Source organism: Platalea leucorodia (assembly GCF_965183815.1).
Source record: "Platalea leucorodia genome assembly, chromosome: 7".
NCBI lineage: Eukaryota > Metazoa > Chordata > Aves > Pelecaniformes > Threskiornithidae > Platalea > Platalea leucorodia.
In genome coordinates, this window is record NC_138829.1 from 59,427,007 (window position 1) to 59,439,760 (window position 12,754).

Genomic DNA, 12,754 nt, shown 5'->3' on the forward strand with positions numbered 1-12,754 from the left:
GGGCCAATGAGCGCGGGGCGGCGCCGCCACCGCCCAATGAGGGCGGCGGGCCGGGGGCGGCGGCAGGAGGAAGCGGCGCGGCGGCGGCGCGGGGCGATGCGGCCGGCGGCGGGGGGCCCGGGCCCGGGCGCGGCGGCGGCGGGCGGCGGCGCCTGCCTCCTGCTGCTGGCGGCGGCGCTGGCGGCGGTGCTGGCGCTGGTCATGCGGCAGCTGCTGAAGCAGCGGCGGCCGCCCGGCTTCCCGCCCGGCCCCGCGGGGCTGCCCCTCATCGGCAACATCCACGCCCTGGGCGCGGAGCAGCCGCACGTCTACCTGCGGCGGCAGAGCCAGATCCACGGGCAGGTACCGCCGCGCCGGCAGCGTCTGCCGCCTCCTCGGGGCCCCCCGGAGCGGGAGCGGGGCGGGCTGGGGCGGGGCGGGCAGCGCTGCCGGCGGCGGGGCCCGGGGAAGAGGCAGCCGGGCGGGCTGTCCCCGTCCCGGCGGTCCCGGGGCTGCCGCGGAGCGCGGAGCCGCGCCGGCAGCAGGGCGCGTCCGGCCGGGGGAGCTGTCCCGCCGCCTGGCCCCGGCCCGGAGCGGCTGTCGGTGCCCGCGCCCCGCCGGGGAACGAGCAGCACCGCGGAGGCGGCCGCCCCGGGGAGGGGGCAGCGGCGTCGTGGGCGGAGCAGCCCCGCCGGCTCGCGGCGGCAGGGGAAGGGGCCCGGTACCCGGTCGGTGGCGGGGCCCGGAGCGCAAGGCTCTGGCAAAACCGGTGCTGCGGCCAGCCCTTCCCCGGGGAGCAGGGACAGAGCGGTGGCAGAGGAGAGGTTTTTCACTTATGCCAGAGCTCCCTCCTTAGGTCGGTAGAGGCGGAGAGGAGCTGCCTGCCTGCCTGGCTCTTCCTTTTGTTTTGTTTTTTTTTGGTACAATGCCTAAACCGGTGTCCTGCTGCAAGTGGAAGTAGCTCGCTAGTTTGGTATCCACAAGTCTTGGACACGCCAAAAGGGCTTAAAACTAACAACATTACAGCCACCAAATAGCAGGCACTTGGATAACGCAACATTTTCACTGAAAACACGTTGCTTCGAAGTACCTTCAGTGGGATATTTAGAGCACTTACGTACAGTCAATTAGTATAACTACGTACGAATGGATTTTTTTCCTTTTTTTCTTATATATCAGGCGTTCTTCTCATTAGCTAGTTTCAAGCAACTAATCTATTCTTACAAGCTTCGTAAAAGTTAAACCCGAACTAGATCTAGCAGGGAATGGCAGGCAGGTGTTAGCATTTGTAAGTGTGTATGTGTACACATGCATAAAAATACACGCGCGCACACGTTTTGGTAGCAGCTGGCCAGCCCGCAGGCACACCTGGCCAGCCATTCGGCGTGCCTGTACATCTCCAGACTAGTTGTAACACCTGGGGTGTTTTACTTAGCAGGAGTATCACTGGAGGTCTCTGAAGGACTGGGTTTTGTGTCCAACAAACAATGGTTTGTCTAGAAAATCACGTCCTTCAAGCCTTTACAAGTGTCTAAATATAACACCCCTAACAAGCACATAGAACTGTTGCTACAGCTTTAGCCTGTCAAAAGCTTCTGTCCGGATCATTTATGAAAGCTACAGCAGAAACAGAATAGTCACAGTCTTGTCATGAACAAGCAGCGAAGCAAAGTGCACAAATTAAAAGCATGCTAAATGGCAGAAACAAAAGGATAGGATTATCTTTTGTTTCATTTGTTTTGGCAATAGAAAAAAGTAAATGTGTTTCAAGCAAAATGCTAGGACAAATAGAATGGGAGTAGGAAGGAAAATGTGTCATCAAATAAACTAAGCTTTCTACTTGCCTGGAAAGCTGTATGTAGTTCTAGTCACCTGCTGTCAGAAAGGATCCTGCAGAATTTAAAGGAACTTGAAGATGGCATATCAGGATTTGGGGCGCTCTGGAAAAATAGAATGAAAGGATTTTTTTTTAAATTATGTATGACATAGGAAGAAAGATAAATAAGCTATGATCCAAGTATACAAAACGCACAAATGGTTTGCAGAAATATATTGGGAGTGTCTTCTTGTCACGTAAAAAAGAAGAGCCATTAAAACAGTGAAAATATCAAGTTTGCTAAAACAAAATAGTCATAGAATCGTTTAGTTTGGAAAAGACCCTTAAGATCATCTAGTCCAAGCGTTAACCTAGCACTGCCAAGTCCACCACTAAACCACATCCTCGAGCACCACGTCTACCCATCTTTTAAATACCTCCAGGGATGGAGACTCAACCACCTCCCTGGGCAGCCTGGTCCAATGCCTGACCACCCTTTTGGTTGAGACTAGAGATGTGTATAGGTAAAAATACAGATTTATAATGCTAAGAAAAGTATGGAAAGGGGTAAAGGATTTCAATCTTGAGTTTAGCCTCAGTTTTAATTTTTAAAACGTAGGTTAAGATTTTCATTTTGTTTATCCTGTATGTGCCTTCTACAGGATTTATTGCATCTTTCTCCAAAGCATCTAGTGCTAACCACTTCTGGAAACAGGAGATGGGACTAGCTGGGCTATGCTGTCATTTGTTGGCTGTCATCATGGCTCTCACTTCTATCATCTGATGGTTCTTTGGGAGCCTGTGCAAAGTAAGCTGGCGTCCAGTTTCAGAGGTAGAAAGGACTGGGTGCAGCTTGGTTGTTTTCACAACTGACACCACCTCTGTGTCTGCCATTACTAAGTGACATGTTGGAAGTCTTCGTGATGTGAACTTGTAGTGCCAGTCATAGTGCCCTTAACCAAATTAAACTCTTGGAATTCACCTTTACTCAGACAGGGAGGAGGAGCAGATACAGTAGTAAAGCTTTCCTCCCTCCTGTGGAAATACTCTCAGCAAATTAGGAAAGTAGGCAATACATGTACTTTATTTCTAGATCTTCTATAAAAACTATACCTTATATCTAATAATGTTGTGCTATATACTTATATACTTATACTAATATCTACTTATTTCTACTAATGTCAGGGGTCAGTACATTTTTTCTGGAAAATATGCATTGTCGTAGCAAATTCACATTTTTTTAATGACTATATGAAAGCATCCCCTGTCCTTACTTTGGAGAGCTGGTCACTTTAGGTGCGCAGCAAAGCAGAGTGTAGTGTGGGCTAATTTACTTTATCTTTTGACAGCGTAAATTAGCTCACAACAGGCTCTGCTGTGTAATGCTACAGTTGTATCACCTCTGGTTACCTGTACGCCCTCCTGAAGTTTAGTCAAGTCTGTATTTTGCATTGATGTTTAGTGTTGTTTCACTTTTCCATTACTTGCTTTTACTTGTTTTCATTATTTGTTCTTAAGATTTGGTTGTAATAGCATTTCACATATTTTATTATTTTTTCCCCCAAAGATCTTCAGTCTTGATCTTGGAGGTATATCTGCTATTGTACTGAATGGCTATGATGCAGTAAAAGAATGCCTTGTTCATCAAAGCGAAATTTTTGCAGATAGACCGTCTCTTCCCTTGTTTAAGAAGCTGACAAACATGGGAGGTAAGTGCCAATGTATTTTATATAAAAACGAAATTTTTGTCCAATAGATGGGTTTGTGATCACATGAAACATTTGCTTTAGCCGTTTTCTCTACTTCTTTATCTCCTTTCATAGAATACTTGATGCTTCCATAAAGATATTATTTGGAAAGGATTGTCACTCTTGCACTATGTTCCATAGCAAGATATGTGTAATTTTTTGTCTCGTTTTTTTGTCTTGTTAAATAATTTTATTATCTTATGGGGGAAAAATAAAGCGTTGCATAAAATACTGTGTCAAAATATTTTTTCAGGCTTACTGAACAGTAAATATGGCAGAGGATGGACAGAACATCGCAAATTAGCTGTAAATACCTTTCGAATTTTTGGATATGGTCAAAGGTCCTTTGAACACAAAATTTCAGAAGAATCTATGTTTTTTCTTGATGCCATTGATACGTACAAAGGCAGGCCATTTGATCTTAAGCACTTGATAACAAATGCTGTTTCAAACATTACTAATTTGATTATTTTTGGAGAACGTTTTACATACGAAGATACTGAATTTCAGCACATGATTGAGATTTTTAGTGAAAATATTGAATTAGCTGCTAGTGCTTCTGTGTTTCTGTACAATGCTTTTCCTTGGATTGGTATCTTGCCATTTGGGAAACACCAGCAGCTGTTTAAAAATGCAGCTGAAGTCTATGACTTTCTTCATGAGCTTATTGAACGTGTCTCTGAAAATAGGAAGCCTCAGTCACCTCGACATTTTGTAGATGCATATTTAGATGAGATGGATTGCAATGAAAATGATCCAGAATCTACATATTCAAGAGAAAACTTAATTTTCTCTGTTGGAGAACTCATCATAGCTGGGACAGAAACAACAACAAATGTTTTAAGATGGGCACTGTTATTTATGGCTCTTTATCCAAACATTCAAGGTAAGAACTTTGACATTTTGAGGAACTGATACACTTTCCTATTGCAGATTTAAAATGCTTGTTCAAAGTGGTGCAGTGATCAATAGTCGTAACCAAAAAGGAAGGTTTGTGTATATTATTCTATTGTATCATTCACCAAATATACTATGGACAGATGTGAAAAGCTTATTTTATATGCAGATGAAGAGGCTGTCAGAGGTCAAGTATGATGATTAAATTTTAGCATGTTATTTTTTGAATATATTTTTATGAAGTTTTAATATTTTTAATAAAGTGTTTCTAATATATTTAAGTTTAGTGTTGTGATGCATAATATTGGTTGGCAGATGTACTAATCTATGTAGCTAATAAATAATAAGCAAATACAATTAAATATTAAATTAATAAACTAAATAAAAAACGTAAAAACATCAGCAAAAATGTAAATCAGGTTGTGGTTAACAGTTTAGGTATGATTTCTTTTTATCCTTAAGTGCCTCAATTCATGATAGATGTATGTATTATAGACATGTATATTTATACTTTTAGAAGAACAAAAATAGCATTTAAAAATAAAAATGTGTTACAGTCATTCTGAAGTAAGACAGCAATAGATGTTTGAATGTCAGTCCAGACATTTTGTGTAGAAGTTTGAATTTTAGAAGTGAACAGTCACGTTTCTTGTTTCACTGCCTCCACTTTGCTTTTCCTATCAAAACCTTAGCAGTGCTTATTTCAACTAGGGACTTTCAGTATTTGGAGAAAAAGCAGCCTAGATAACTTGGAAAGTTACTACTGATACTTTGACCAAAGAATATTGCGCTAACATCAATTTCACCATCATCATCATTTCAGAATGGGGATAACAACAATACCTGTAGCTATAAGGCTCTTGAGATTTGAAGTTCTGCATAGGAACCAGATATCTTTATGTATGAAACATTATCTTTTCTTCTTATGGTAGGAGATGCATGACTCTATACCTTCTGATTTTCTCAGCTAGAATAATTTTTAATTTAAATTGGGTGGACAAAAAGCAATTATTATTTTAAAATTAGAGATCGAATTTTGTATTTACAGCTTTACTTGAAAAAAATGAAAATTAAAATATGAAGATAATGCATGTCAAGGCTTAACATGCTATAAACAGTGAAAATCATTCAGATAAAATAAAGGAGTTGATGGCAAAGCTCTTTTATTAGTGCTATTATCATTATTTTAAGTCACATATTCACTGAGCTGGTTAAAATACCTGGCTAAGCAAGTAGAACCAAAGTTTGCTCAAATATCTCCTGAGAGCCATAACCTCTTACGTATTTTCTTATTTTCACTTACTCAACTATTTTAGCTAGTTGATTAATTAATTGAACATGAGGAAACTGAGTAAAGATTAAAAAAATAGGAAAACTTTCTTCTAGCCTAGGATTAAAAGCAAGATCCAACAGGTTTTGAGTTGTTAATTTTAAAAACTTTGAGGGACTTAAGAGAAATATGTAGCTTCAGCTCACTAAGTGCAGCTAATAATTTTTTTTTGTGGAAGCTTGAAGCTGCGATTGCTATTTTTAACCAGTCAGCACATTTCAGATGGTTTAAAACAAATGGGTTTAAAAAAATTAAATGTTGCTTTTATGCTTCTGCGTTCCACTGATTCATCTATGTGCTTTACACAGTATAAGAAAATCTACCAAACAGGAAAAGCATTTAATAACATGAAAAAAATAGAATCTGATTTTACAGGTACTTAAGTTTTAGGATGCATATATATATTGTCCATATTTTAGTTAAAATTATATTAAGTGCCATAATTAGTCAATAGGATGTATTTATGCTTTTACATTATATAAAAAGCCCAAATGCAAAATGGTCCACTTAAAGTTTCTGATCAGTCTGTCCTGGCTCACAAACAATATTCATATCTTAAAACAAGAACATCCTGATTCCTTCTCTATTAAGATCTGACCAAATACTGTTTTTCAATAAAGATCAAGAAAACTTTGTAGTTTTGTGTCTCCTATGCATTGGCCAATTTTGTAGAGATCCACTCACCTAAAATAATCTTCTGATCTCAGGTCTTGTAATATAATGAGTTTCTGAATTTCGATTCAAAATCAGTTCATCTGAATAAAAATAAAAATTACTGTTACCTTTCATTTATTTAGACTTTCTCTGTACAAGTATTACAATATACACCGATACACCACTACATCACGGAATGTACTTTCACTCAGCTGCTTTTCACATCTTTATCTTGCTGTGAAATGTTGTCACTTCAGGTTGAAAAACCTGGTGATTTTGGTAGAATTTTTCTGCCATTGCCCAGATTTTCATTATTGGTTCCACATGAATTGTAAAAGTCCAACTTTGTTTTAGTTAGGAGCTGTTTGGCAGTTTCAACAAAGGAAGTGTGTCAGGAAAAAGAAGAGGCAGCTTGAATGCCTTTGAGATTATTTAAATAACCTGTGAACTTAATTTTTAAAATAGCTTAAAAAAAACAGTGATGGAATTTGTTCCTTTTCAGTTAAATTCAGACTCCTGTCCCTCTTAACTCTCACTGTGTTGTATCAGATATTTTCAGTTAAGAGTGAATGATTTTACACTGTGACAATTCTAAAGAATCATAGCAGAATTAGACAACAGAAAGTTCAAGTGGCTAATTTCATTGTTCTCTGTGTTCACTCAAGTATTTAATGTACTGTATCTTTGCTGTCCTTTGCTTGTTTCTTTAGTTTTGAAGAGCTCCAGAAATAAAAATATACACAAGCAAAGAAAAGTATGTTAAAACACGATTTTACTGAGAATAATTACTTTCAAAATGAAGATTACTGGTATATATGCTAGTAATAGTCCTACTAGCAGGATAAGGAATATAGAGTCTAAATTTAAAAGCTTATAAGCTAGTATATTTTATATAAGATATTTCATGTTTCAGTATCCTTTTAAAAGTACTATTTTATAGCTTAAATTGAAATATAAAGGATATTACACAATAAACATCAGCTTTTATTCCTGTTCCTAACAGGGCAAGTTCAAAAAGAAATCGATTTAGTCATCGGCCCAAACAAAATGCCTACCTTAGATGAGAAATGCAAAATGCCATACACTGAGGCTGTTCTACATGAAGTTCTAAGATTCTGTAATATAGTTCCACTAGGTATTTTTCATGCAACTTCCAAAGATACTGTTGTGCGTGGTTACTCTATTCCTGAAGGCACTACAGTCATTACAAACCTCTACTCCGTTCATTTTGATGAAAAATACTGGAGCAATCCAGAAGTGTTTTTTCCTGAGAGATTTTTGGACAGCAACGGGCAGTTTGTCAAGAAAGATGCATTTATTCCTTTTTCACTAGGTAAGAGTGATTCCTTCCATTGTTCCTTTTCATAAATCTAGAGATGTATAACATATAAGTGATGGCAATAAATCAGGAATGGGCAGAATGATATAAAATATCCACAGTTTTGATGAAACAGTTATTTTAAAGATATTCAGTATAATGCACTCTGGACATAACGAATTTTAGCATAATATCTTTTATATGGATGAGCTCATTATTATATATAAACTAACAAAAAAGCACAATATCTTCATATCTAAGGAGTCTATACATTTTATATCATTGCAGTACATAAGTGTTATTTGTTTCACAACTAATAGTCATTTGCTGCTAAAGTTATTACATACAGGTGATTTACACAACCAGCTTTTGAATTTCAACAATTAGATCAGCACCAGAAATAATTGCAGATTTTATTCAGAACTAGCTTGGGGGTCAACATGTAGCACTGCATTCTGTCCTGAGGAAATATTCTGGCAGTCCTAAATCATTATGGATTTGTCTTTTGATGCCTATAAGAGTGGATAATTTACCTTACGTATGATTATCAACCTAAAATATTAGGTGTTCTGTACAAGCTTATGCCAGGGCTATCTCTGCAGTGCATAGAAAGACATAGCCTCATGTAGAGAGTGACTTAGTTTACTTATCTGGGATACTCTTTCTCCAAAAAAAAAAAATAGAAGGCGACAAGACAATTCCATTCCCTTGGAATAGATGCACAACATCTAAATGGCCAAAGATAGATTTGGTGAAGTCCACCTTTTTTGTGTATTCTATTACATTTCTTTCTGCCTGTTTCACCTTACCAGCTCCAGATATTGTTATCCATTCATCTGTGTCTTCCACAACCACATTTACTCCCCGTAACTAGTCATACACGGAATGGGAACTAATATTTAAAGGCATTGTCCAGACCTGTTTCATATCTTTCTACTTACCAAGTTATAATAATTACCAGGTAATAATGACTGGCAGTAGATGTAATTAAGAAAATAGTAGGGGACAAAGGCTGAAATTCACAGTATCATTTTTTTTAAAACATCTTCTGTCTAGATTGGCACTTCAAGACAAGATAAAGTAGCTAATAGCTTATCTAAATAAATTTGACAGAATTAGTTACAATGGCATTTCTGTAGTGAGAGGAACAAATTCTCTAAAATCTGTTTCTTGCTGTAAATTATCACCTATCCTCTCTTACAGAATACTATCACCAAGTTCATACAGCTGCTCTTAGAACACAGAAATGACCATTCCTATTCATAATAAGAGTGAAAATGTAATTGAACATATTTTAAGTCTTTTCAAAACCTTCTTTTCAATCCAGGAAGAAGACATTGTCTTGGAGAACAACTAGCTCGAATGGAAATGTTTTTGTTTTTCACTTCATTACTACAACGATTTCACCTGTGTTTTCCTCATGGCGTGATTCCAGATCTCAAACCAAGATTAGGCATGACATTACAACCACAGCCATACCTCATCTGTGCGGAAAGGCGGTGAAGAGAATTGTCAGGTGGAGCACAATGCTCCAAGTTGCAGCTGAGGATCCACTTTGCCTTCTATTTCTAAACGTGTTCATGTCAGAAGAACAAAAATTTAAAGGACTTGCAGATAAATTCTGACTATTTGTGCACAAGTTAATAGCGTTTCTTTTTACGTGTTTTTCACAAAAAAAACCCTCAACCAAAACCATGAAACACATCCTGTGTTTAAAGTTGATGTTTTCACTCCAGAAGGCTGTTTTGAATCTAACTTCTGATTCAGCTTTTAAATATTTAATTACTTAACAAACTATTTTACTTTGAGAGGATATTTTTATAAGCTCAAAATATGGCTCAAAGTGTTTATACTGGGATCCATCCATGGAAATCTCATTTACATTATTCCAGCTAAGCTGTTCTTTATAATTCTCCATTAAATTTACACAGCTAAAAAGGTTTTAAAGATATCTATTTAAATTTCTGTAACTTAGAATAAACTTTTCCATCCTTGACAAACAAATTGCCTATTAAAGCATTTTAATCTTTCCTTCTCCTTGCCCTATCTTCCCAGTTGGTCATAATTTTCTAGTGAATCAGGTAACTGTGTGAATTCACTTTTAAGATCTTTTATGGCTTGCTTCTCATTTAGTAACATATGCAGTGTTCAATTATTGCCATACTCCTGACAATTACAGCAATCTTTTTTGCCAGTTCATTGCATTTCCAGACACATCTCCTCCATTGCCTCCAAACACAAAGCATTATGTAATGATTAATCTCTGCCTAAGCAGTCTGGAAAAAACAGTGTTTGTGTTACCAGAGTCACATGCAACTATACTACAAGAAATTAAGCTGCTCTTGAGCCTGACCAGAGAAGAGACCTTTTTGGGAGGGGGAGTGAAACAGAGTGGGGAGAAACAGATTTTTAAATGGATTTTAAGCACAAGTTTTAGGCATGACAGCTACTCTTGACTTCTGCCAGCTTCATTTTTTATTCTTGACAGCTATTGCTTTATGGCTACTGGTAGATAAAGATTTATGCATGCAGGCCCTACAGGAGAACCTGATACTCTAAATATGGTATGTTCAGTCCCCACCACGTGGGGAGAAGTAGGGCCTCAGAATAGGGTTCAGAACAAAACACACACTGACCAAGCGGCTATCTAAGGGCAGGCTGAATATTAGACCTTGCTCTTTATACAGCTTATGCTTCAACTTGGAGCTGCAGGAAAGTTCAAAGGCAGGAACTGGTGTTTTTCTGCTGACCTGATGTTTTCAGCTTATACTGAACAGGAATACTTCCTTTCTTTTGAAACAGCAAAAGAGAAGGATCAAACGGAGCTAATAATACCAGTCCACTTATACAATAGCTTATTGACTTAAGATGCAGCAGGTCCAGATTAAATTACTTACTCTGTCTGAGGGTAGTCAGACCCACGTATCCCACAGCGAGCATCTCAAACACATGTTCCTGGTGCTCTGAAGAAGGTGGGCAGGCTACTCCTCTTGCTGAATAACCACCTTTCTGTAGAGAAGGTTTAAGATTCAAAAAGGAGAGGAAGGAGGTAAGCCTGATTGCTGTGCATTGGGCACACCATGAAAGCCATGAATAAACCACTCCTAAGATATTGGCAAACAGTGGGGCTTAGGAGTCAAGACTGAGGCTTTTCTGGATACCTGCATAAGCAGATGTTGGGTGCTTGTGAAATCTACCAAATTCGGGTGCCTTCAGTATGAAGCAACACCAAACAGAAGAGTTCAGTCCTACAGTTGTGGACTCAGTAATTCTTCCTATATCCCACCCTGTGCTCCTAGATCAGACAGAGTTTTGTTAGTATCTAGGCTTGCCTTCTGGGTTGCAAGAACTCTATGACATCCTTTGGTTAAAACATGATTCAAATAATCCTAATTGAAGTGGGTGAAGGATTAAAAAAAAAACAAGAACCAGTTCTTGCAGGGGCTATTCTCAAAATGCAGCTGGCCAGTGCTAGTTCCCTTTCGCTGAGGTATTTTGAGATCTAACTCCTGGCTAGTCTTTAATCCATTTAATGAGAACCATATTGATTATATGTCATTCTGGTTTCTAAATCAAAACGCCTTATAAAAGCCTCAGAATATCAATCCAAACTTTTACCATTATCTGCCAACTTACGGTCTTGTTCAAGCAATCAAATACATTTGACAAACTGTCTTTTCTATAAATCTGTATCAGTATTAGTTATATTTACATGTTTCATTCTGTATCAACTTTTTCATTATTTTCCCTCTGACTTAGAATTATCCTAATAATCCAATTTAATAATTTGAAATACTGACATAATAATAGTTTTTTCCAGTCCTCTGGAATTTCTCCATTGTATCAAGATTGATTAGTAATGAACATCAGTAGCCAGCCAGATGTTCAGAATTTCCTGGTGAGAGTTTTCTACAGCTGAAATATCTAGCATAGCTGGTTGCTATTTAACATTGTTCTGGGATTAAGGGTTGATATATTAACCAGTATATCTTTTTCTGGTTGTAGAATTTAAGGATGAAAAAAGACATTAAGAAGTAATGTGTCAAGGTAAGATTGTTCCCATTTGCAGAAGTTTTTCCTATCTGGCTTTAAATGTCCTGATGTTTTGGATTAAAACAATGTGTCCAGATATGGATGGAAAGATTTCTTGAAATTTAAGTTGTAACCTCTCCATTTCTGTATATTAATGCCATTTATTGCACTCTTGGTAATGGAATTTTCCTAAGTTTTATTCCCTCCAGTATTTATAGTCTTCTAATTTTGTCTTTTGCAGAGTTAGCTCTTTGAATTCATGATAATAGTTTAGAACTGGAAGCACTGTTTCCACATACAGGTGTATCACAACCACAAGAAGAAAATTTCACATACCTTTTCTGTAACTCCACTGCTGTTCCCAAAGGCAGTGAAGAACTTTTTGCTGTAAACGTAGCTAAAAATGCATATTGAACTTGCCTTTGCTGCTCTCAATCCCTGTACAGTTTTGAATTATTCTTTTTTCTAGTTTGTCCAGGAAAAAATCCACTTCAGCTTTTTTCCCTTCCTGTGAGATTATTGCCATGCTCTTTGGCAATAATTTTTCAGTCTTGTTCTATTGTTTCAGTCTTGTTCGGTATTTGTAAATGCAGGCTAGACTCAGGAGTCTTTCCTAAGGAATAGGAATTTTAGGATTAAGACTTGATTTTATATTCTTAATTATTTTAATTTCTTCTTGAGCAATAACTAATTGTTTTTTGTGACTATAATCACAGAAATTCTGCTAATTGGAGGAGAATATAGTCAACTCACCATTGTATTAGTTTACTATATCCCCTTCAAAGGTCTCCACAGCCAACTACAGTGTAATACCAGCGGGAAGATTATGAGCTGCTGTATGTTTCTCCTACATCTACTTTCTCCATCTTGGCTCTGCTTTTGTATACCTGCCTTAAACCAGAAACTCTAGAAGTGGTTCCTTGCCTTTGATCTTTCGTGCCATTTCTGTACCATGAGAATGGGTGCTTTCTGCCCTATTT

General features: G+C 38.3%; 1 protein-coding gene across 1 annotated transcript; it reads left to right on the top strand.

Annotated features, from left to right (window-relative positions):
• Positions 1–36: 36 nt before the first annotated feature.
• On the top strand, positions 37–9,663 carry CYP2R1 (cytochrome P450 family 2 subfamily R member 1; the record flags this gene model as incomplete). Its single annotated transcript, XM_082317734.1, has 5 exons — positions 37–342; positions 3,363–3,504; positions 3,797–4,429; positions 7,428–7,757; positions 9,070–9,663. The coding sequence occupies 5 exons, from the start codon at positions 37–39 to the stop codon at positions 9,243–9,245; spliced, it is 1,587 nt and encodes a 528-aa protein (XP_082173860.1). The 3' UTR covers positions 9,246–9,663.
• Positions 9,664–12,754: the final 3,091 nt, after the last annotated feature.